This window comes from Grampus griseus (assembly GCF_964374135.1).
Source record: "Grampus griseus genome assembly, chromosome: 20".
NCBI classification, from domain to species: Eukaryota; Metazoa; Chordata; class Mammalia; order Artiodactyla; family Delphinidae; genus Grampus; species Grampus griseus.
In genome coordinates this window covers 27734345-27761428 of record NC_139014.1, presented here as the reverse complement: position 1 = coordinate 27761428, position 27084 = coordinate 27734345, and the positions used below count along the sequence as shown (strand labels likewise).

Here is a 27084-nt window from a genome sequence, read left to right as displayed (position 1 = left end):
ACTTGATCTGCCTGGTGATTACACGGGCATAAAAATTGATCAAGCTGTATGCTTAAGATATGTGCATTTTTGCTATATGTAAACTGTACCCTAATTTTAAAAAATTCTTCAAAGGTGATCTGAAGTACGGATGTATCAATTTTTCAAGCTGGAAGGGACTTTGCAAATAACCTACTTCAATTCTTTTCTTCCTTTTATAGAAGCAAGCCTTGGGTTTTGAAGCAAATTCTTAAAGAGGTAGTTCCAAGCAGAGCTGAGACTAGAACCAAAGATTCGTAAGTGACTAGCCACTATTCCTTCCACTGCACCAAGCTTTGAAAACAAAACTGTTCCCGGGAACAATTATTTCCACTTTGATTATTTGCTTTAGTTTTTCTCTGACAGTTTTCAACAATATCCAGGGGAATATCAAGAGCTCTGGTTCCGACTAGTTGTCCGGGTGAGGTCCCAGGCTGGTTTTTAATTGCTCACTGGGCTTTCATATTCAATGTAGAGAGGCTCTTTTGTTTGTTTCTAAGTTTATAGATGGCACCTATAAGCATAAGCCTCAGGCTCTTGGACACAATTTAAAATAGTGTGGCACTAACAGTTTGACACTAATGTCACTAAGACAGATGGAATTCCCGGTTCAGACTTAAACAAATTCTAATACTGCCCCCAATATTGTCCCTCTGCCACCACAGTCTCAGGCAACAGACTACATAAACAGTCCAGACTTCTGTTAAAGATGTAGTAATAAAGGTACAAAAAAGAAATGTTGGGTTTTTTGGCCCAAAAGTCCCATGTAAATATGTGGTAACCTGGTATATCAACAGCAGGGAGAATTCCATCAATTCCTTCTCAAAATGCTTAGGAAAGACTTAAAGTCATGTCAAGGACTCGGTGCTTGCAACAGAGAAAGCAAAGGCGAGGTTTCAGTTGACACAAAGATTTATTCAAAGAAGTAATGTGTCATCAGAAAAAACTTTCCCGGCAGCTTCTTCTACCTCTGTTTACAGTTTCTTCATTTTCAAGTGGGGCAATGATTTTTTCCTTAATTATGCTGAGCTAAAATTTTCCACATTGTTAACTTGAATTTCATCTTCTAACATCCTATAAATATTAGAAAGAAGAATGAGAGGAATATTTAAATCAGAAGGAGAGAGATGTGACTGAGCACTTTTCTGATGAGAAATCTAGGTCTTTTCCCTATATTCTTAATCTCTAAAATTTATTTTTGATTCTCTACAGGCAGTAGGTGTTCATTAGATTAGAGCTGAAATAATGCACAGACTTCCTCATTTCTAATTAAAAAGCCAATCTTAATATCTTAGTTTGAATATTTACTGTTTAAAGTATAAATAGTGTCAAAGTAAAAGTACTGACCTCTTTCTTCCCCTCTGAGGGACTCTGTTCACAGGTCAGGACTAAGCCTTCTTTTAATTTCACCCTCATCCATAATCCTCTTACTGATCCCACATAGGCTTTGAATACCCAAGGTACAAGTATGCCTGGAGTTTTCGTCACCTTATAATCACAAAGAATATCTGGAACTCTATTAAATGAAAACCATATTGTTTATTCAAAGAAATATCTCAACATTTCAAAAGAACTTTATATCCTTTATATCTGGGAATTATTTTAGGAAATAATTTGAACACATTCCTGCCAAAAGAGGTGAAACAAATTTTTACATAGGGAAACTTAAATTCTTTTTACAGATGCAGAGAAGAATGGATAGGTAGGAAACATGACTTGTTGAAGGTTTCAGCAAAAGTTCAAGACCATGATTATAACATCATGGCTTCTGTCACTCAGTTCTAGTTTTAAAATCATGGAGCTGGATTAATCTCCCAAATATATAAGCAGCTCGTGCAGCTCAATATCAAATAAACCAAACAACCCAATCCAAAAATGGTCAAAAGACCTAAAGAGACATTTCTCCAAAGAAGATATAGATTGCCAACAAATACATGAAAGGATGCTCAACATCACTAATCATTAGAGAAATTCAAATCAAAACTACAATGAGGGGCTTCCCTGGTGGCGCAGTGGTTGAGAGTCCGCCTGCCAATGCAGGGGACATGGGTTCGTGCCCTGGTCCGGGAAGATCCCACATGCCGTGGAGCGGCTGGGCCCATGAGCCATGGCCACTAAGCCTGCACGTCCGGAGCCTGTGCTCCCCAACAGGAGAGGCCGTAACAGTGAGAGGCCCACGTACCACAAAAAAAAAAAAAAAAACTACAATGAGGTATCACCTCACACTGGTCAGAATGGGCATCATCAAAAAGTCTACAAACAATAAATGCTGGAGAGGGTGTGGAGACAAGGGAACCCTCTTGCACTGTTGGTGGGAATGTAAATTGGTACAGCCACTATGGAGAACAGTATGGAGGTTCCTTAAAAAACTAAAAACAGAATTACCATATGACCCAGCAATCCCACTACTGGGCATACACCCAGAGAAAACCATAATTCAAAAAGAGTCATGTACCGCAATGTTCACTGCAGCGCTATTTACGATAGCCAGGACATGGAAGCAACCTAAGTGTCCATCGACAGATGAATGGATAAAGATGTGGCACATATATACAATGGAGTATTACTCAGCCATAGAAAGAAATGATACTGAGTTACTTGTAGTGAGGTGGATGGACCTAGAGTCTGTCATACAGAGTGAAGTAAGTCAGAAAGAGAAAAACAAATACCGTATGCTAATGCATATATATGGAATCTAAAAAAAAAAAAAATCGTTCTGAAGAACCTAGGGGCAGAACAGGAATAAAGACGCAGACATAGAGAATGGACTTGAGGACATGGGGAGGGGGAAGGGTAAGCTGGGACGAAGTGAGAGAGTGGCGTGGACATATATACACTACCAAATGTGAAACAGATAGCTAGTGGAAAGCAGCCGCATAGCACAGGGCAATCAGCTTTGTGCTTTGTGACCACCTAGAGGGATGGGATAGGGAGGGTGGGAGGGAAACGCAAGAAAGAGGGGATATGGGGATATATGTATACATAGAGCTGATTCACTTTGTTACACAGCAGAAACTAACACACCATTGTAAAGCAGTTATACTCCAATAATGATGGTTAAAAAAAAAAAAGTCACGGAGCTAAGTGGCCTCACCATGGTAGACCAAATGGTGTTTCTTATAAATCTCTTGCTTCTTACCACCAGCAGCTCTTGTGCCTCTGATGGCTTTAAGATGCAATAACTAAGTTTGTCTGCCTCAGATTGAAATGGCAACTGTAGATACAGGGAAATACAGTCCTTAGGAATATGCTTTCCCCAGCGCATCAGAAAAATCTCTGTAAGATAAAAGCATGCCTCTATCAGAATGTCCCTCCAGCAGAAATTTGACTCCTCAAATAATATCCTTGTTGCCTACCCAACCATACTCTTCTAATGAGTATTATTTGTTCTTTTAAGGGTCTGATGCACCAAATGCCAAATACACAAAGTAGGCACAGGTGATCATTATAAAATCAATCAAATCAAACCAGTTTCCATTTTCTTCAAGCAAACATATTATTTCGCTTTCCAGAAGAATTGGTGCTGGAAGCCTGAATTAATTAATTCCTTAGAAATCATTTAGATGACTGCAATTGTACAACAAAAATAACATTTCTCTTGAGTCAAGAACAACAACAAATACCAGGTCTGCAACTCTGACCCTATTTAGTGGAATGCTTGAAGTAGCACCAATACCTTATGCACCAAAAAGCCTGCTCTAAAGAATAAGAACTCATTTTACTTATCTGTCACAATTTTCCCTCTCCTACTGTCATCTGCCTCAGGAATGTACATCAATGCTGCTCTTACCACTTCTAATAACATTTTCTCTATAAAATGTTTACTTTAGTAGAGTTTGACAAAGATGTCTGCTCTTCATACAAGTCAGGCATAAGTTTGTCTTTAAATCTCAGTTGCTTTGAGTTCTTTCTTGGTAAACACCAATTTCCATAGTAAAACTACAAACGAGGACAAACAAACTTAGGATGAACCAGATCTTTCTAGGCTCTTTGTGTGGATGACTCAAAAGCAATTAGAGTTGTTATTAAGTTATCCAACAAGTACAGCCTGCAAGGCCTGGAACAAGTACTTCAGTCACCAATGTGGGAGACAAGTTTGAACAGGACATTGACAGTATTTTTTTTTTTCTCTTCAGGTCCTACACTTTTATCAAAAGAAGGACACATGTTATAAAGGACAAAGGGAAGAAATTCTTAGTTACCTAACCAGGAATGTTAGGAAAAAAAGGAATGTACGGAGGGAAAAAAAAAGAAAGTAAGTAATCCATGCATTGCTTTGTCTAGACATACTGTCTAAGATTCCGACACTGATGTCAATCAGTTGGACCGGAAAGATGGAGCAGTTCATTCAAATCCCATTTGTTCTGGGTAGCCCGTGTGTATGGATAAATCCTATAAAGTCCATTTCCAGAATGGTCTTCTCCTCAGTCAAGAAGGGAACCTCATACAATTATCTAAACTCAAAACCTGAGGTAGGGCAGTATCTTTTGAAACTCCAAAGATCAGATGAAACATGTCATGGGAAGCAACATCTACATATAAAGCAGTATAGATCTGCTGAGTCTAAAATATACATATAGAGAGAGAGACAGCAAGAAGCTGGTTCATAGGTATCTAAAGGCATGGAATTTACACTGTGCCTAAATTATCAAAGTTAATAAGTGAAAAACATGTAGTTTAGGTAATATATTTCCATGTGAAGGAGTGAAGCACAAACATATTAGATGATCAAGAAAAAAAAAAAATTTGCTAGCAAGAGTGGCACAATGCCCTGCTGATCTCTTTTAGTTTCGGTAGAATAACACTGCAAGATACACATATACCTAAAACGGAACATACAGACCCAAGGTTTAAATAATATTTTCACTTTGAAAATTGTCACGGCCATCAAAAGATGTGATAGTGTCACATTAAACTTTTAAATACTATGCCTCTGAAAAGTAATTAGATGAAAAATAATTATACTACCACTGGTTTAGACAGACAGAGCAAGAGCTGCCACTAAAATAAAGGTAACCAGAATAAGGGTTACCTTTCACAATTGAAAGGGATTATAAACACATGAAAGTCTTTTCCCAGGAAGGTGATGTTGTTAAAAGAGAGATTCAAGAATATTTCAGATAACTTAATTGATGGCGGATGCATGTCAGGCTGTCAAAAGAAGATCTTCAGTGTTAACATTTTGAGACAACACTTACTGGAATGCTTAAATGATTGAGCTGCTCCAGGGTGACATTTTTCTCATATTTTTTACACTTTTACTGGTAATGGAGAAAAAAAATATGCCATAGGAACAATTAAAAAGACAATACGTTTAGTCGTATAAATTGCTTGACGGTAAGACAAAGCAATGAACCCTGATAAGAGGAGGTGCCACACTGGTCATATCCCTCTAAGCAAAGGCAATCAAAACTCCAGATTAGCATCTTCATAATAGGCAGCTGCCTCCAATGCATGGGTCATAATCAGAGACGCACTTCCTGGTTTAGGAGCAATTATAAAAACATGTTATACTCTTTTTAGTAGAAGAATCTAAAACGGAATTTTCCCATAAACTTCCTTTCAGAAAGAACCCAAATCAGAGTTTGAGATTAGCAGATGCAAACTATTATATACAGAGTGGATAAACAATAAAGTCCTACTGTATACCACAGGGAACTATATTCAATATCCTGTGATAAACCACAATGGAAAAGAATATGAAAAAGAATGTATATATGTATAACTGAGTCACTTTGCTGTACAGCAGAAATTAACACAACATTGTAAATCAACTATACTTCAATAAAATAAATTTCAAAATGAGAACCCAAATCATCTAACCTCTATCTTGTTATCTCTATCTTTTCTCAATAGAAAGTAAGACTGTTAAATAAGTGGTCCTATTAGACAGAAGTAGATGAAGTTTCCCCAACAAAACATCATTCACCCACTTAAAAAACATGTTCAACAAAAGGGATGCAAACCATCTGAGAGGTAGAGGATAATTCATAGAAGTCTAATCCCTCATTTATGGGGTTTCTTTAGCTCAGCTAGAGAACGTAGCACGCACATTTCATTTCTCTGGCTGTCATTCTGAAAGGAGCTATAGTTTTCTGGAGTGAAAAGAGGCCGAGAAAAATAATACAGCTTGGTCACCAAGAAGTCCTTTTCTACTCCAAAGATTAGTACTGTCAGGCAGAGGCTCAGAGTTGGAGAACAATATCCTAGAAACTCCTACATGTTTTTCTGATGGAAATCTGAGTAAATCAAAGGCAAAGACTGAATCCCCTGCTCAAACATCAACTTAAAAACTCTTCTTGCAACAGAGTAAAACAAAACTATGGTTGCAATAGTTCACTGAAGTTCCTTTCTGTGGCATGAGAGAACTTTACAAAGAGCTAAAATTGAGATAATGATATGTGATAAATACAAGTCTTAACCCAGAATTGTGCACTGAATATGGTACATTTAATAACACACATGGGAACTGCTTTAGTGACATGTGTTTCACTTGACAAATAGCTAGTTACCTGATACTAAAACATTAATAATATGGCAGTTTAATAACGTAAAAAAACAAAAAACCAATACCCCCAAACCAACAAAGCCTACTACTGAAATCTTGAATAAAATACTTCAGGTTAAAATACATCATTTCCAGGATTCACAATTGTAAATGATAATTTCATATGAGCAGGATCTGTTAGCATTGACAGACTGAAACTATCAAAAAGATTTATTGTTTAAGTCACCTATCTCAATATCTCATTCAGTGCAAGGCTAGAGACCTTAGATATTTCTGTGCTTGTTTCCAGGGGACTACCCTGGTTGCCAAGTTAAAGCAGAGGAACAAGTATGAGTTCTCCAAAGTAAGAGTTTACATTAAGAATGAAAGCACAGCCCGGAAGTGGACAGCTCAATCAGACACAAGGTACAGTCCACTGACAAATAGTTCAGAAAGCCAAGAAAACGTACGAAACCCATGAGCTTTCGAACTTCGAAACACATCCAGAGACAGAATCAGAAACAGAAGCTTTGGTCCTTTAAAAGAGACCCTCACAAATCAGGTTTGTGTTTGTTTCCTTTTTCTTTCACATTTTAAGCCTCAATCAAGTCAGCTGTCTCTAGGGATTTTGAAATTGCTATAGATTAAAATCCTCTCTGACTCAACTGTCTGACTAATGCCGAGGGTTTAATAATTCTACTTATAAGAGACTTTTTTGATGAAACCCTGCCGTATGCTGTCTTCAGATGCGCCACAGATGCACCACATATAAAGCATCACTGTCCTTATTTTCTTTATGACTGCATTTAGAGATGAGAAAATGTATTATTACGAGCAGTTCTATTATTTGGCAGACCTGGCAGAAAACAGTTTTACAATACTAATGTAGCAACTATCACCTATAGAGACAAAGACCTACTTCCAGGTACTGATGACACATATTCATGGCTTGCTTCCAAGGATAGGAAGTTAATCATTGTGATAGATAGAGTTAAGTTAATGAATTTCTAAACTTTATGCTTTCAATAATAAAACCATTTAAGCTATAGCATTTGGACTCTCTACTTCCACAGATCAGGCACTTTGATACTCAACAGGTTGAGTAAATTGAATCCATATATTGTATTTACGTTCTCTGTCAAGGTTGCTTCTCCACATTTGAGAGATCAAAGGCAAAACAGTCATCAACCTGTAGCCTTCAATACTGTGTTCCTGACATTTAATCAAGTGCCAACTCCACCGCATCATTCACCAACCTTAACAATATTTAAATGCATGGCGTCGTTTAGCAGCAAATGTAGGCACAGTACTGTTTTAATACACACACACACACCCCCCTCACACGCACACGTGCACACACAAGTGCATGTGCACACGCAGCCATCCCTCCCCACCACCCCCGAAAAAAGAAGAGGAAGATGGCAAAAAATATATACTCGCTACATTGTGCGAGAAAAGAAATTAAAAATGCACAGAAATACCCAGTAAACACTTTGGAGGTAGTTTTCTACCTGAGGCAGCATCAATCACGGTGGAAATTCCCCTTCGATCAGACACTGGACGGGATGACCCTGGCATGCTGACTGGGTCAGAGCGGACTGGCTGGATCCTGCAATGCAATTCAATTTAATTCACGTATGTTACTGGCATCAAAACTGTCGCTGGCTACAACAGATCTTAAATCAGGAACGCTGGAATAGCCCAATCCATTAAAGAACCATTCATTCTAAAACAAGGCAAACAGGGGAGCTGCAGTCCCTTATTCTCATAGAAGGCTAAAGCACAGCATTCTCTACACTCTAGACCTCTTCTTCTCTTTGTATGTTTTCAACAGGTTTTAAGCAAGGGACTGAAAAACTGAAATTAATTTAAAGGGATAAATTAAGCAGCATGGGAGAGGACACAAAACACATTATACTGAAAACTTTGGCATTTGCAAAGGAGATGAAAAGTTTTGAGAATCTTCAAATTCATGAATAGAACCATGCCTTCCTTAATAGATACAGATTTTGAGTCACTCCCTTAAAATCCTTAATGAAAGTTACTTTATATATGACAACAAGCATAGGATAACAAAGCTGTGCTGGGATCTGGCTGCCAGGGGGTTAGCTAGGATTACTACTGTCTAACTGAGTTACCTCCATAAAATCATCAATTAGCATTGAAGAATCAATTAGAGTCTCAGCAAAATTGCAGTTTACTACATACAATTTCAAGGTGCTTGGGAATGGCAAATCTATAAATGCCAAGAGTCTATTTCCAGTTGTATTAGATTAATACTATTCACACAAAAATTTCTGTATGGCTAAAAGACTTGAGAGGCCCAGGCAACTTAAAGGACTAAAGACTTGTTATAACAATATAAGCATGCATTTTTGGCGATTCGTTCATTCAGTAAGTATTTGCTGAATATTAATCATGTGTCAGTATTATTCTAGGAACAAGCAGAAACAAAACACGAAATACAAAGTCCGTGTGCAGATATATAGTATAGCATATGGACATTCAGGACTGATGCAAAAGAAAACTGGAGTGTGAAAATGAATGAAATAGGTAATGAAAGCTCAGAATGAAGAAATGGGGGAAGGAATGTACAGTCCACAGCAGATCGAGATGATCTTATGGCGCTATAACAGAAATTGGCCTGGAGGGGTGGGATAGGGAGTGTGGGAGGGAGGGAGACGCAAGGGGGAAGAGATATGGGAACGTATGTATATGTATAACTGATTCACTTTGTTATAAAGCAGAAACTAACACACCATTGTGAAGCAATTATACTCCAATAAAGATGTAAAAAAAAAAAAGAAATTGGACCTATATACAGTCTTAGGATGTGTATATATGCAAAGGGGCAAGAAGTGCCCTTTAAACATAGAACTAGAACAAGTGAACCCTTGGAATTGTGACCAAGCATGATAAATGGAGGGCATCTTGAGGAGCATGATTTGGCTTAAGCATAGGGTTTATAGTGGATACTGGTGGAAGATAAGAATCGATAAGCACCATGGGACAGATTATAGAAGCCTGACATACCAATTATGGACTACAGAAAAAGAGTCCTTTTTTTTTTTTTTAAATTTTGCTTTTTACATTTAGATCCGTGATCCATTGAGTTAATCTTTGTGAAGAGGTATTTTTGTATGTTTTTTAAATAAATTTATTTATTTATTTTTGGCTGCACTGGGTCTTCGCTGCTGTGCGGGGGTTTTTTCTAGTTGCAGAGAGTGGAGGCTCCTCTTCGTTGCGGTGCGCGGGCTTCTCATTGCGGTGGCTTCTCTTGTTGCGGAGCACGGGCTCTAGGCGCACGGGCTTCAGTAGTTGTGGCACACGGGCTCAGTACTTGTGGCTCACGGGCTCAGTAGTTGTGGCTCACGGGCTCTAGAGCGCGGGCTCAGTAGTTGTGGCACATGGGCTTGGTTGCTCCGTGGCATGTGGGAATTGACAGGCGGATTCTTAACCACTGCGCCACCAGGGAAGTCCCAAAAGAGTCCTTATTGAAAGCACAGCTCGAATGTATATGCATTTGTTGTATGAAAGAAAGAAATGGGGCGGGGGGGATGAAAAATGATGCATTTGATCTAGTACTGGAAGTTGGAAATGTTGATGATCACTGCTGTAGTGGACGATAATGGTGCCCTAACCAGTATGCCTTCTGCCCCAGGTCATTTTCCCAAATCAGTCATGGTAATCCCATTATCTCATGGTGAGATTAATTAGCTCAGGGATGGGCAGGCCGAAGCAAATGAGGGCCAGTGAGAAGAGAGGAAGAGTTTATTTGAAGTTTCTAGAAGAGATGTTTTCTGGGTCTTATAAGAAACAAGAAGCTAGCCCGTTAGACATGCCCAGTGCATGCAAATCAAAGCTCCTTCCCAATCTAAATAATTTATGTGGCCTAATAATTTTCCTATTATTAACTCACTTTATAGCATTGGAGTTTCTGAATCATCCAGAGTTGTGGGTGGGGTATGGACTGGGCTATAGATGAAAGAAGACTGGCCAAGAATTGATGTGTTGAAGCTGGGCAACGGATACACAGGGGTTAATTCTATTATTCTCTTTAACTTTACGTATTTTTATATATGCTTGAAATTTTTCCATAATAATAATTTAAAAAAGACCCAAAAAAAACTGGTGGGGGTGATGGAAATGTCCTAGAATTAGACTGTAATAAAGCCACTGAATTGTACAGTGAATTTTATGTTATGTGAATTATATATCAATTAAAATAATATGATTAAGGTGTGAAGATCTAATGTATCACACGGTGACTATGGTTAATAAAACTATATTATATAACTGAAGTTTGCTAAAAGAGTAGAAGTTAAATGTTCTCACACACAGAAAATTCACAACATACATATATAAAATACATCAGTTGATGGATGTATTAATTAACTAGATGAAAAAATAAAATGATAAAATGAAACTGATTTCTTAGGAGCTAATCTTGAATGGAAAACTAGGTTTTATATTTCACTTTCTTTTACATTATCTATTTCTCAGGTCTATTAATAAATATTTCATTGACCTTTTTAACGAGTTAAATCCCTATTCCAAATAAGGAGCTGGTATGAGGTTAGCCATGCCTAACAGCCATGCCTGTTATAGATAAGACAGCCACCAATACACCTGACTGTTGCCATTTTGGTTAGGATACAGGGAGGCAGAATACCACAGCATCAAGTAATCCTTAGCAATATGAGGTATAGGACAAGGTACCAGGTGTAAAGGGTCAGTTGAGCCAAAAAATCTGAACAAGTCTTCACAATTTAAAGGAGAAGGTACGGGGCCGCTTCCCTGGTGGCGCAGTGGTTAAGATTCCGCCTGCCAGTGCAGGGGACACGGGTTCGAGCCCTGGCCCAGGAAGATCCCACATGCCGCGGAGCAACTAAGCCCATGCGCCACAACTACTGAGCCTGCGCTCTAGAGCCCACGAGCCACAACTACTGAGCCCACGTGCCACAACTACTGAAGCCCGCGTGCCTAAAGCCCACGCTCGGCAACAAGAGAAGCCACCACAACGAAGTGTAGGCCCCGCTCACCACAACTAGGGAAAGCCCGTGCACAGCAAGGAAGACCCAACGCAGCCAAAAATAAATTAATAAAAATAAATTAAATAAATAAAGAAGAAGGTAAAGTCAACAGACATACTGCCATTGTGCATAAGCCTAAAGAAATGTAGAACCAGAGGTGAGGAGCTGGGATAAAGTGATAGTGGACAGGAGTGAGGAGAATATAAAGAGTGGGATTTCTAACTGGATGCTGGGCAGGAAATGGTACTAAACAGGACACATAATTGAAATGATGTGAGGTAAATCTGAATTTTCCACCAAAACTGTGTTCTAATGGGGTTAAGGTCATAACCAAGAGCCTATATGCTTAAATGTTTAAATATAAACTACAAGTGAAATAAAAAAAAATTATAAACCTGGGACTAACATAAAGGTTTCTAATATTTATTTATTTATTATTATTATTATTTTTTGCTATACGTGGGCCTCTCACTGTTGTGGCCTCTCCCGTTGCGGAGCACAGGCTCCGGACGCACAGGCTCAGCGGCCATGGCTCACGGGCCCAGCCTCTCCGCGGCATGTGGGATCTTCCCAGACCGGGGCACGAACCCGTGTCCCCTGCATTGGCAGGCAGACTCTCAACCACTGTGCCACCAGGGAAGCCCGGTTTCTAATATTTATATGTTCCCAACAAACAGGACAGAAACAATTTAAATACCGGGAGCTCTTTAGTATAAGAAAAAGAAAAGTCCCTGAGGAAATTTCTGGAAGGATTTCAGGAATAAAGCTCTGTCTGAAGAAGCAAGTTAGAGAGCTTTTAAATGAAGAACTGTATCTGAAATAAGGGGTAAGAAAGCTAGGGGAGGTCAAAAACAAAGGAACAGGGGTAAGAACAGGGATAAGAAAGCTAGGGGAGGTCAAAAACAAAGGAACAGGGGACTTCCCTGGCAGTCCAGTGGTTAGGACTTCACCTTCCAGCGCAGGGGGTGCGTGTTCGACTCCTGGTCGGGGAGCTAAGATCCCACATGCCTTGTGGCCAAAAAACCAAAACAGAAAACAGAAGCAATATTGTAATAAATTCAATAAAGACTTTAAAAATGGTCCATATCAAAAAAAAAAAAAACTTTAAAAACAAAAAAAGAAACAAACAAAAAACCCAAAGGAACAGAGCTGTGTATACAGGAGCTGAGGATGTCCTCCAAAGAAAAGGGACAGGGTCTTATCAGAGTAGCGGGTGACAATCAACAGAAAGAAAAAAAGGTGGGGGGAGAATCTTGTGAATACTTTAGTAAAGAGAATAAACATAGTTTTATGGGTCTATTTTATTAACATTTAAGTAACAAAATAACCTATAAAAACATTTGAATATGCACTTATTCACTAAGCTAAGGACTGACTCTACTTGACTTTCTGAAACTGGATCATATTTTATAATTAGTACCTATGAAAAATGGTCTAGCACCCACTGTATTGTCACTATTGCCTCACATCTTAGGGAGAAGTGCCACTTCTAGAAAGCTGAAGAAAATATACTGAACCAAAAACCCCAAAAATGTATGGAAGAAATAAAATACAAAGAAAACTAAAATACTGGGCTTCCCTGGTGGAGCAGTGGTTGAGAGTCCGCCTGCCGATGCAGGGGACGCGGGTTCGTGCCCTAGTCCGGGAAGATCCCACATGCCACGGAGCGGCTGGGCCCGGGAGCCATGGCCGCTGAGCCTGTGCGTCCGGAGCCTGTGCTCCGCAACGAGAGAGGCCACAACAGTGAGAGGCCCACGTACCGCAATAAAAAAAAAAACAACACAAAACTAAAATACTTAGAAAGGTATTACAGGAGACATGCTTCATTATATGAGTTATTCTTAAAGAAGAAATATCTAGGCCTAATCCACCTCTGCAACAGCTTTTGCATTGTTATAAAGATTTGTTATTCATGTTGACGAAGTAGAATAAAAACATATTTCCAACATAGGATTGGGACACATTTTTCCACAATTTTTAAAAAAGAGATGCAAGAAAAAGGTCAGAGGGCTATTTTAGATTCAAATAAAAATACACTGTAGAATTCTTTTTTAAAAGAACACAGGAAAGGGAGATTATATTGCATTAGACTGAGCCCTTCACTGTCTGTTGTATCCTAATGTGTCAAGTCTTGGTGTAACAAATTAAACTGCTAAGCAAACAGAAAAGCACAAAAGTCAAAAAGTTCTCAATTACATTAAAAAAAATGCTAATAATAAAAAGCATACTCTGTAAACTACTGTGATTCTTACAAGTAAGAATCGAGAATATATATGATGAAAATATAGCAAGACAGATAAAGAGACAGATATCAGAAATAGGAGAAAGGCATCATAAAATAAGACGGCTTTAAAAAGTACACTGAATATTAGATTTAGGGAAGTACAATCCAGAACACAAATATTTATTGGATGTGATAAGATCTCACATAAGATCCCCAGTGATAATGATGAACCACAAGTTACACTGCATGTATTCTGCAACGTGATACAGCGTCAAAAGGGGAAATGCAAATATTATCTAAGATGTTAACGACAAATGAACATATTAATGTGTTCAAATCACTCTCTAGTTCTTATTTCTTACCTGAGACTGTTGAGATCAAGATCATCTGTATCAAAATCCGAAAGGGGCTGTGGAGTATCACTTGGACCATGAGACTGCAACACAGATGAACTGGATGATATGACTGTGGTTTGGCCTGAGGGATGGATGGTTTTGAACTGGAACTGTGGACCCATCCACAGACGTCTGTGGGGTCCGGTGTGCGTTACAATTTCTACCTGGAACAGATTAGGAATCATGATTGAAATATATTAGGCTCTCCCTTTGAGAGCCTTTCATGATCCACCCCCCTCACCCCAGTCTCAGCTCTGAACACTCACATTCTCCAAGAAGCCCATCTTAACCAAGTGGAAGAGGGACAGGGCATCTACAATCAAAAGGTGATGACAGGGACTTCCCTGATGGTCCAGTGGTTAAGAATCTGTCTTGCAACGCAGGGGACACTGGTTCAATCCCTGGTCGGGGAACTAAGATCCCACATGCTGCAGGGCAACTAAGCCCGCATGCCGCAACTGGAGAGCCTGTGTGCTGCAACTACAGAGCCCATGTGCTCTGGAGCCTGCACACCGTAACAAAAGATCCCGTGTGCTGCAACTAAGACTAGGCGCAGTCAAAAAATAATAATAATAAATAAATAAATAAATATTTTTTAAAAAGGTGATGACAATAGCAACCTATAGAGACATTCACTACATCCCTCTACAGGTCCTCACCAAAATATATCAATACCAGAAACTCGTTTTGTGTATGTGTAAATATATGTGTGTATATGTAAACACAAATACACACACACACATGCACCCCACATATATAACACAAAAATCACATGAGAATAAAAGCATCAGTTGCCTGCCTCATATACCGAGCACTGGCTCCCTAGGGACTACGTTTTTCACTCATTCTAGACAGTACTTACCACTTTGTGGGCATGCAGTGAATACTACACCTATCAATCCACAGATTAAAAGTAATTCCTTCATTGAGGACCAAGCTCATGACAAATGTGAAGTTGTTCTTGAACTATCCAAGGAAAAGAAAAGGTCTGAAATAATTTAATACCCAAAGCCAGTTTCTTTCCACAATTAAACACTATAATATTTACTGCCCTCAAAATCCTCCAAATTTCATTTTTAATGTAAGAGAGGACTATATATTTTCCCTCAAACTAGATTTGTCTTCAAAATACCATTTCTTAATTAGATTGTTTTCTCAACTACCATGAACATTCACATAGGTATTTTAAATGCTGCAAAACAGTAATAACAGAATGCTTTATGAATTTCATGCTCTAAGGAGGGGGTATGGAATGTTGCCAATATTAGACAATGCAGAGAGTAAGACACAGGGTAAAACCTAAAAATAAACATGTGATTTTACAAATGAGCGACTTGAATAAGAGACTAAATATGCAAACCTTTGGTAAAACACTATTTCTCAATGTCTTGTAATTGCTACATCCACGTCTGTATACATACTTTATGGAACTGACTTGCCATGTGCCTTAGTTTTGCCCTGAGTTCTTTTATATTTAATCGCATTTCTCTGATTGCAGTGATTAATTCTTAACAAAATGTAACTGAAAAGGTTCACGGAGTGCAGCTCTGTGTTTGTAAGTCCTAAAGGGCAAAAGCATCACGGTCTTGGAACAATATTCACATTCCCACTAAACACAGGGAGAAAACTACTCAGATTTAGGACAGTGATTTCTCATTCAAGAAGTTGTATTCAGCAATGTAAATGAGGCCACAGATAAAGCATTCTGTGTATTTTAAGCTCAAAACCATCAGTGTCACAGAGCCGAGAGGTAAACAGATGCCTGTGCAATTTCACTGAGGCAATGGCCAGATGTTCCTGCTCACTCTCCTGTTGTATGCAGCACAAACATATTGTAGATACTTTCACACTGACAGCACACATTACCCCTTTTCCTAATTGAAATGTGGAAGTGAAGGACAGTGGTTTCTTTGCCAGCATTCTTTTTTTTTTTTTTAAATTTATCGTGGTATCCTCAAGAAATGATGTATCTCCATACGCATCAAGATCCTTCAAGGATCTTCCTGGGAGTATTTTTGGTGTGATGAAATGTATGTCACCTAGAAACAATTTGATTCTCCAGTTCCCAGATTCCCTTTAGTTTTTCGGGCTCCCTTCCCTGAGAAAGCAATGAAACTGCACCCGGCCTCCACTGAGGCACCTGTCTGATGAAAAGCTGCTGGATTGGTAATCTGAGACCAGTCATTAACTTCACCAAATGATGTCAGACTTGAGACAGACATAACAGCATTTGTAATGAAGTCACTTGTAATCTCATCATTTTGAAATCTGCCTGAGTATCTTTTATTTCAAAGCCCTTGAGATGAAGACAGCTTCACCTAGCACGGAGAGGAAGGGTCAGTCGAAGCTGTTACAGGACTGGTTTTGAGACCGCTAGAAGCGGCATTACAGGAGCTTAGGAAAGGAAAGCCAGGCGGGCACTTTGTAGATTAGAATGCCTAACTTTCCTAATCAAAGTATGGGCCCAATCTTCAGAAATTGTTGCCTCCACAAAAAAAAAAGCCCAAAGACTGCTGAAAGGCTTCACTGTTTTAACAAGGCCAATTCTTATTTTAATCCAAACAGTCCATCTGAAATCCAAGGTCCTGGGGGATATGAATGGATTGTTTGAAAGATAGCATATTTTATGCTCTCTGTGTGAACGCTAATGTACACACATATATACATATGTATATGTGTGTGTATAAAATATATGTATCCCTGCAGCAGTATTTATGAGAAATTCTTAATATGGAAAGACAATTGATTATTTCTTGGGGAACCTAAAAAAATCCCAATTCTGCCCATTTTCCTCTAAGGAAAATAATTTTTAAAATTCAAGAAAAAAAGAGCTAATGGATCTCTGTTTTCTGTCACTTTAATAGACCCAGTGTTTCAGAGTCTTACCTGAGACAGCCACTCTTCATCTTCCTGTCCACTATGGTCAGAAGCTAAACTGTCATAGGACCCATGCCGAGTAATGGGCCCAGGACTTCCAGGGGGAACCACTGCAGGAGAAAGAAAATGTATTTAAACAACTTTAATCCATTCAGTGAAAAAAATGAATGTGGGCATAACCATCCTGAATACTGTGGTAATTTATAAGCTAAAATAAGACATTCAATGCACAATTCAAATAATTAACGAACAAGAAAGACTGAGTTTCTGAGGAATAAGAAAAATGTCCAAATAAGAGTACACTTTAAAAAACATCTGCAGGAATTTAGTCATTACATATATCACTGTTAAAGAAATACACAACTAATTGCATCTTAACAGCACAAGTACATTAAGGAATAGCGACAATTCGATTGCCCATGCACCAATATAATTCCTAGCCTTTAGGACACTTCAGTCCTCTCCATCTAACAATGAAATTAATTTAATGCAGTTCCTATAATTCAGGAAGGGGTTTTTAAAACAAATATCAAATAAGATTCTTTAAGAGTTTATTTAATAGTTCATATAAAGGGAAGGCATTAAAATATTTTTAATTTTAAAACACTTTTAGTTCCTAAAACATTTCATTTATCCAAAGAAATGTTTCATTTTTTCTGGATACTTCAGTAGTTTCCCTGATTCTTAGGTGGTAGGATATAGGCTTTAAAACACAAAGAGGCTGCTTTCTCATAAAAAGAAGAACCTTTGCTTAGTCAAAGCAATAAAATGATTCAGCAAACATTTATTGAGTTCCTAATGAACCAAATACCATCCCAACAGAAACTTATTTAAAGTCCCATACTATTTTTTTAAATTTAATTTAATTTATTTATTTTTGGCTGCACTGGGGTCTTTGTTGCTGAGTGCAGGCTCACTCTAGCTGTGGCTTTCAGGGACCACTCCTCGCCACGGTGTGCGGGCTTCTTATTGCGGTGGCCTCTCTTGTTGCGGAGCACGGGCTCTAGGGCGCGCAGGCTTCAGTAGCTGCGGCACTAGGGCTCAGTAGTTGTGGCTCCTGGGCTCCAGAGCGCAGGCTCAGTACCTGTGGCACACTGGCCCCGCAGCTCCGCGGCATGTGGGATCTTCCCAGACCAGGGCTCAAACCCATGTCCCCTGCACTGGCAGGCGGACTCCCAACCATTGTGCCACCCAGGGAAGTCCCTAAAATCCCATACTATTTATTTGCTTATTTTTATTATAAAATAGACTTCATTTTTAAGGACAATTTTAGGTTCAAAACAAAATGGATGAGAAGACAGAGATTCCCCATATATTCTCTCCCTCTGTATACATTTTAATACTAAGAGAAATAAAGCAATAAAGTACTGAAGGGAAATAGAGAAAAGAAAAGGAAGAGGACAGAAGAGGATGGAAAGTTGGTGAGTATTAAAGAAACCTAGAAGAAACAGAAAAGAATGAGAAAAAGAAAATAATCTCAGAATTTCTACCACCCAGAGATAGGTATATACTTCAGTATGTGCATTTTCCTTAGGCTACATTCCTAAAAATGAAATCAAAGGATATGAACATGTCTAAATTTCTTAATGCATATTCTCAGAAAGAGTTACACTTCCATGAGCAGTGACTGAGAATGCTAATCTCACAGCACTCTTGCCAGAACAAGGTATTTTGAAGAACTAAATCTCAGTGAAACAGATATTAGTGAAGTAGACAGAGCAGAACACAGGACAAGATTTTAAAGAAGACGTACTCACAAAAACCTTATCTTAACTATCTGGGAGAGGAGAAATGATACCAGTCAATTACTCATCAGAGGGAGATAAATAGTATTAAAATACAAGATTTGCAGTGGTTAAAACTATTAGCTATCAGTTCTTCAGATTCATAGTTCTACAGCTGAGAGGCATGCTGGCATCTGGCACAAAACACAAGTTATCACCAAAGCATAACACCTAATTTCTTAGGATTTTGAATATCATGAAGAAAAGAATACCATAATAATCAATTAATATTTAAGCATCCTTAATAATTTTGGTGTATACTGCAAAGATGATAAGTAAATTTATGTTTGCAAAGGCTGAGTTATTCCCTAACCATTTGTATTCTTTTTAATAAATAAATTTGATATTAAATTCTTAATACAGAACAGAGCAAGAGTATGCCTCAAAACCCCACTCCCTAAATACTAGTCAAGAAGGCAACTATGGACAAATATCTAGAGGTCAGGACACACTTTGGAACGCAGTTGAGGTGAGAGAAGATTTTAAAGAGGTGAGGTATGAATAGGCCATGCAGATATCTGAGGGGAAAGTGTTACAGAGAGAATATCAATTACAAACATTTTGAAGTGGGAACATAAAGGAAATGTTTCGGTAATGTCAGGAGGCCAGTGTGGTTGGGTGTGATGAGGCAAGTTGGGAGTGGAAGAAGAATCAGGAAGGCAAACGGGGCAGGGATCAGCAGATGGTTTACGGCTTTCTTTTTTTAAAAAAAATAAAGCTAGGGTAGACAGAAAGATATTGGAAAAACTTAAGAAGAAGTGAGAAATTATACCCTTGTGTTACCAACTAGTACCTAATGTGAATTTTTTCCAGGAGTTTACAATGTACTCTACATATGCTGAGCCTAGGCTACTACCTGTTGCAGAATAAGCATTCCATAAGTATTACGTGAATAAATGGAGTTTTGCATTCTGGAATAAGTAATGATACCAGAATGGTAGAACACTTATTCATCCATCATCAAAATGGGATAAACCTGGGAATTCCCTGGAGGTCCAGTGGTTAGGACTCCATGCTTTCACTGCCGAGGGCCTGGGTTCAATCCCTGGTGGGGTAGCTAAGACCCTGAAAGCTGCAAGGCACAGCCAAAAAAAAGAAAAAGGCAAGGGGTGGGGTGGGAGGGGGGATAAACTTAAAAATAATCCAGGGCTTCCCTGGTGTCGCAGTGGTGGAGAGTCCGCCTGCCGATGCTACTCTTTGTTGTGGTGCGTGGGCTTCTCATTGCGGTGGCTTCTGTTATTGCAGAGCACGGGCTCTAGGCGCACGGGCTTCAGTAGCTGTGGCTCACGGCTCTAGAGCCCAGGCTCAGCAGTGTGGCGCACGGGCTTAGTTGCTCTGCAGCATGTGAGATCTTCCTGGGCCAGGGCTTGAACCCGTGTCCCCTGCATTGGCAGGTGGATTCTTAACCGCTGCGCCACCAGGGAAGTCCCATTGGATTATTATTTTTTTTTTTTTTTTTTTTTTGCGGTACGTGGGCCTCTCACTGTTGTGGCCTCTCCTGTTGCGGAGCACAGGCTCCAGACGCGCAGGCTCAGCGGCCATGGCTCACGGGCCCAGCCGCTCCGCCGCATGTGGGATCCTCCCGGACCGGGGCACGAACCCGTGTGCCCCGCATTGGCAGGCGGACCCTCAACCACTGCGCCCCCAGGGAAGTCCTTTATATTCATTCTTGGGTAGAGTTCAAGGAAGTAGCAGGAGATTCCACATGTGCAACAGTAGAGAAGCTGTGCACATAGTGGGTCTGCACAGCTGAGCCTGTGACAATCTCTCTAAGTCCCCTATGGATGGGATGATGACTATTTACTATGTGTCCAAGAGTAATATGGACAAGGTCCAGGGAACTGTCAGACTTTGAAAAGGCTTTGAAACAAGGACGGATGTTGCAGAGATCTATATGAACCAATAGCCAATGATCAGGCAGGGAACTGGGACATCTCAGTGGTGAAAATAAAGATAAAATGATCCCTGGTCAGGGAACTAAGATCCCGCATGTCACGTGGCCAAATAAATACCAGCTATTATTTTAAAAAAGGTTATAGTTGATGAGATTAATTTTTCTGTACTTGTTAGGATGGAGGCACAAAAGAGGACTTAAGAGAGTTTATTTATAAAAAAAAAGTTACATATATTGCAAGCCTGAGTTTAATGGACCAATATACCTACCTTCTATCTAAAGAAAAATGGTTAGTATCTTTTACTTTTACCAACTGTTTTAGATAGTTAATAATCTTGGGTTAGGAAAAGGATATGGAATTTTGAAATAAAAATCTCTGCCATGTTCTATCCCTACCTTTAGTACAGTAATTTAAAACAAGCCTATCCATCTAACTAAAAAGGAAACACTGTCAATTTTCTTTAGAGAATACAACTTCAAAAGTACTGCCTGTACACACAGGCATTTGATAAGTATAGATCAACAACCAAGGGCAGGATGGGCAGATCGTTATGAGGTAACTGTGAGGTAGACTTTGTTTATATTGTGTTCTCAGGAAAGCAGATCATGCTTCTAGTGAGTAAATAAAAGCTAAGAAAAAAATCACTAAGTGTATTTTGCTGTCTTACAGTGATATATGAGTGTGTGTGTAGGTATGTGTGTATTCCTATGAATATATTTATATATTTTATATGTGTTTATGTACAAAGCAAACAAAAACAAATCTGCTTCAGCACTGACCTTTGCAAATTAGTCCTGTTAACCAAAACTCCCAAAAAACTTCCAAGTCAGTAGAACAACCTAAGTAAAATTATGAACAAAAAGATTAAATGGTCCTCTGATAATACCCCTACGTCTGAATCCCACGTAACAAAATTCTCAATTTGAAAATGGAAAATGTCAATTCATAATATAACATCTCAAATCCATAAGTAGTCAGGAAGAGGATCAATGAGTATAGAATTTTTACAAATTACCCACATAAAATATAGTAATTAGATAGAGTTATAAACATTGTATTAACAGATATCTAAAGTGACACGCTGAAATCTCCTTTTTTTAAAAATTTTATTTGTGGTATGTGGGCCTCTCACTGTTGTGGCCTCTCCCATCGTGGAGCACAGGCTCCGGACACGCAGGTTCAACGGCCATGGCTAACGGGCCCAGCCACTCCGCGGCATGTGGGATCCTCCCGGACCGGGGGACGAACCCATGTCCCCTGCATCGGCAGGCAGACTCTCAACCACTGCGTCACCAGGGAAGCCCAGAAATCTCCTTTTTAACACTAGTTAATGGAATATTTGAAGGTTAGGATATGTAGGTTTGAATCAAGGTTCCAAGAATGAGTTATTACTAGTCCTGGAGAAATGTAAAACTCTCGACATTTCAGGGTGTTTTACCCGAAGTAATAACAGTGTACCCTCAATTCCAGGGAATCAAATTCTTTCGAAAATCCCCAGAAAGTAACAGCTAGATCTCAATAGCCTAAGTTCATCCACAACAAATCTAACCTTCTAGTTGAAAGAGAGAGATACATTTTTACCATTAATATATTGAATACACTTTATATTAGAGCAGGTAATTACTTTTCTCAGTGTATTGGGCATGGTTTAGATACTCCAGAAAAAATCAGATCTCCTAACTATGGAGTTTATAACAGGGCACACAGGATCTAGATATTCCATTAAGATGAAAGAATAAAAGGAATAATTATTTGCTCCCAGCACCATCTGTCCTTAAAACAATGAAAGAAAAGAGTTGACAATGCATATGAAAGTTAAAAGACTAACCACATACATGTTATAAGCATCCTTTTTATATAAACTGACACAAAGCATAATGCTGAACAATGAGCAGTGCTTATTTATGAACCCAATGAAGGGAAAATCTATTTGGTTCTGTTATGTTCTTGTTCTAGTCTTCCCTGCATCTCTTGAACTCCCAGTAATAAATTCTCTTAGCTTCAGAGGACACAGCTGCTAGTCAAGCACAGGCTCTCCTGGAGCGAACTCCATGCTCCCAACTTTAGGAGATGCTAAAAAGCTGCTCTACTCCCTGAAATGAATCTTGGTAGTACTGGAATCAGGGAAATCTACTTCTCAAATAAGGGGGCAAATGTTGATCCAAACAGTATCTCATTTTTTATGTGAGATGTAGCTCTCTGCTTTAGCTTCTATTGCAAAACCTAAAATATGTTCATATGCTGAATAAACAGCTCTAGAAAGAAACGCAGAGAGTCTTTTAATATGAAGAAACAAAAATGGATCCAAAGGTTTTTATTGGGAGAAGTGAGTGAGAGCTGGGTCATACCGACAGCAGAGTGGGCGGTAGAATAAAATATTCTTCAGATTCAGGACCAGACACAGCTTTTGTTTTCTCCTACTCCATACCATATCCCCACCAATCCTCTGTGAACAATAAAACCCTTACCATGCTGAAGTCTTTAGTGGAGACCTGAGAGGTGAATAATGTTGTGCCAGCATTATTCAGCCCTTTAAGTTATTTAGGGGAACAACAATTCCTTTTTCTAGCAACAGAGAAATTTGTGAGTTAAATGACATCATGCTGCCTTGAATGAAACAGCTCAGGCTCAAAGTTCACCCAAAGGCCAACAGTGATAAACTCTCATCCAAGGACAAACTTCAATATATTTTTGGTACTTATTAAAAACAGCATTTATATAGCAGCCATACAGTAAGAGAGGGTTCTTTACCAAACTCTGTTTCTGATCAGAAAGCACTCAGGATCTTAGGAAGAAATTCTGCTTGGGAATGTAGTTTCTTAGTACAGAAAATAAAATTTGCCTTTTAAGAAGAAAGGCTCAAATAGAAATAATCCGAAAGCAAAATAGTCTAAGGCATTTCCTAACGAACAAGCAATTCACAAAAGAGGAAATACAACAGCCGACAAACACACATAAATAGTAGTAATCAGAGATCTGCAAAATTTAAGAAGTTATGCTTTCATACTATCAAACTGACAAAAATTAAACCCTGGTCTTTTTAAAAATAATTTTTTAAAAAGGGAGAAGGCTCTCAGGTCAAAAATACCACACCTAACTACCTTAAGATAAAGGTACCTACTTATATTTATTGAGGGAGTGACTCTTACCTCTACTGAACTCTGTAAGTTTTCTCTGTAATTTATAAATGTTTCCATTTAAATGTAAAGGAATTCACTGGATTTCACACACAGAGTAATCAAGCAATAGCACGATATATTACTGGCTGATCTGTTTATTAGGAGCCATCTCCTGTATCCGTGCAACAACAACTGAAGTGTTACAATACATAAAAGGGAACAGGCTTTACCTATGTTATATATTAAACGGATCAATGATCTTCCTTGCACCCTGACCCTGCGGTACCATAGATGTTCTCTAATTAATTATTAAAGTTTTCTAACAGTCAGTCATTGTACATCTCTGGTTTCACTTTCCTTTCATTCTACATTCCCAGAAGAACAGTCACAAGCAATATATAATTAGAAAAATGACATACTCTCATTGTTTATGAGATAATAGATTTCACTGGATAACTGACAACCCAAGGTGCATCTCCTCCCTACCGTGCTCTGTCTCCCTTGCCCTACCCCTAAAGCATCATATAATATTCCCACAGAAGACATAAACTAAGGAGCTTTCATTTGTTATTCTTCCTACCATAACGGTCATTTGCCATTTCGTATCTGGACAAGTTGTACCTGGGGATAGACTGGAAGGGGTCACAATTTAGTTTTGCTCCTCAGTGTAACTCTACATATCATAAAATGAACAGAAAGAATAAAACACAGTGGCTTCAGGCTGTCAGCAAGATCAGCTACTCCCCTGAAAATTTCGAACTGTCCCAACTTAATAGGCTGCGACAGTCCCTTCAAAACATCTGCAATTAAAGTCACCTGGAAAGATGTACACAATTTAATGTGTATTATGGCAACTCAATTCATAGTACAACTATATTATATATACATTAAACCAGTAGCAGGATAACCAGAAAAGTGAGTCCACCCTGACTATTTTAAAGGATCGTACTACGTCTGTATAATACCTTGCTTGCAGCTTAGAGATAACAATTTTGTCTTACCAAGGGTTAGATAATCTATCCAGAAAAATAAGTCTAAATAACAACAAAACCATTCTTATCAAAGTTCACCTTTACATAACTGTTACCTCACGGGAGGAAATGAACATGGCTGGGGACAGGGGTGACTCAGTTTCCACTAAATATTTCTTGGTACCTTTTAAATTGTGTATACCATGTACCTATTTAAAAATTTATAATTATAAAGTTGTGGAATAAGTACACTACAGTTAATATGGTTAGCGAAGTCAATCCAAGAAGTTAAGAAAGGAAAACAAAGAAATAAAATGTGTAACAATAAATGATGGAAACCAATGCATGAAACAAAAGTTGAGCTTATAGCATATCGAGTCATACATTTCCCCCGTTTTCTTGGGTTTTGTGGCGTTTTCTCTAAAAAGGGAAATAGAAGTGCTTATATACACTCTTTCTCACACTCACTCTACATGTATCTGTTTATCATTATCTCTGTATTTACACACACATATCAAATATAGGACCAGCTTTTAGCAACTGCTCAAGTACACATGGTGGTGTATGTTTCTGTTGAGGGAAATGACTATTTGCTGGAAGCTAGAAGCTCTTTGGTGCTAATTCTCTGTAGAATTATGAGCTGTAATCTTTCGATAGTGGCAACTGTATTCTCACAGCTAACCCTATATGTTAGAGGCAGCTCTTTCAGGAATAATCAATTCTCTAAATTCAAGGAACACTCTAAAATATAATATCCTCTATGAGATTGAGATGAGTAGAGGTTAGGCAGAAAGTATTGCAAATTGATGTCTTGAAGGTAAAAAATCACTGTTTTGGATCATTAAACCACATTCAGTCATCAATGTACCAATCTGTACAAGTAGGCAATAGGCCAGTTATTGGAAACGTATTGTTCCCGATCTAACCTACAATGGCACAGTTGAAGGGCAAAGAGTCTAATGTACTCAGTCCAGTCTCCACAACAAGGTCTTACAAAACGAATATAAAGGGGAGGGAGTCGTTTGGAAATGTAAAAACGGCAAAGATCATTTTTTGCAAAGAGTTAATGCAGCTTCTTCCATGCTTCCCTTATTTATTATCTAGTTGCATACCAGATAAGGCCAGATCATTATACAGCAGGAAGAATTAAGTACAGATTTTCTCTTGCCTAAGCAAAAGAGGCAAAGTTCTCTTGGCATGGAGAGTTAAAAGCTTTTAGTTGTGGAAGACATCAACATTTTCAACCTATACTTAAGAACATAATTTAAAATCTTTCCAAACAATCACTAAGGATCCTTGATATGTTCCATAAAATAGAGAAATTAAATGTTTAAGATTTTTACCTCTAAATAAATCAGAAAAATCATAGAGCCAAGAGGACTGGGGAAAGAATGAGATGGAGAATACTGCCTTACAACCACCGTATGTTTTTCTCTCTTTCCAAATGCAGGAGAACATTTTCCAAGGCTTGCTCTTCCCTCTACTGCTGCACAATGTACAACTACTAGAAAGAGGTATCTCCTTATTATTAAGTCCTTGTCATTAGATACATACTAAAGTATTAATAGGTAAAAAGATACAAGAGTGGGTGGCTTTCTCACAATACTTTTATCCACCATACGTTAAAAAAAAAAGATTTTAAGAGAACGTAAGAAACAAGAGTGGCAGAATGTTGTTAATTCTTCAAGCTGAGTAATAGGCAGACTCATACTATTCACTGTACTTCTGTGAATGTTTCAACATTTCCATAATAAAAAAAATTTTTTAAGTCTGTTGCATGAATGAAAAAAACAGCAAACATTTCTTGACCCGCAGTTGGACACAGAGCCATCTTGATTCTTTTCTTGGCAAGACTAGGAGATCTATGAAGTATTCAGGACTATGTTGTTTTCCCACAGCACCATACGTGTGAGGATCATCCATGTTAATACCTTTAGCCTTAGTATAACATTTAATTTCTATGCTCTATAACAAATTGCAATATAGTCTGTCCTTCCGTCTCCCCTTCTATCCCTCTATCTTTTTCTTTAAAGATTTTTTTTTTTGGTTGCGTTGGGTCTTCGTTGCTGTGCGCGGGCTTTCCCTAGTTGCGGCGAGCGGGGGCTACTCTTCGTTGTGGTGCACGGGCTTCTCATTGCAGTGGCTTCTCTTGTTGTGGAGCACGGGCTCTAGGCATGCAGGCTTCAGTAGTTGTGGCACGTGGGCTCAGTAGCTGTGGCTCGCAGGCTCAGCAGTCGTAGCTCGCAGGCTCTAGAGCGCAGGCTTAGTAGTTGTGGCGCAC

The 27084-nt window shown here is 38.8% G+C and overlaps 1 protein-coding gene across 5 annotated transcripts in view; it reads right to left on the bottom strand.

Annotated features, from left to right (window-relative positions):
- The window catches only part of BCAS3 (BCAS3 microtubule associated cell migration factor), a 572645-nt gene that overhangs the window by 272902 nt on the left and 272659 nt on the right, over positions 1 to 27084 (bottom strand). For all 5 annotated transcript variants that reach the window (XM_082679094.1, XM_082679096.1, XM_082679097.1 and 2 more), the window contains 3 exons: positions 17044 to 17144; positions 14125 to 14321; positions 8017 to 8114 (listed from right to left, as the gene is read on the bottom strand). In XM_082679094.1, the coding sequence (XP_082535220.1) occupies positions 8017 to 8114; positions 14125 to 14321; positions 17044 to 17144 (396 nt within the window). The remainder of the gene's footprint in view (positions 1 to 8016; positions 8115 to 14124; positions 14322 to 17043; positions 17145 to 27084) is intronic.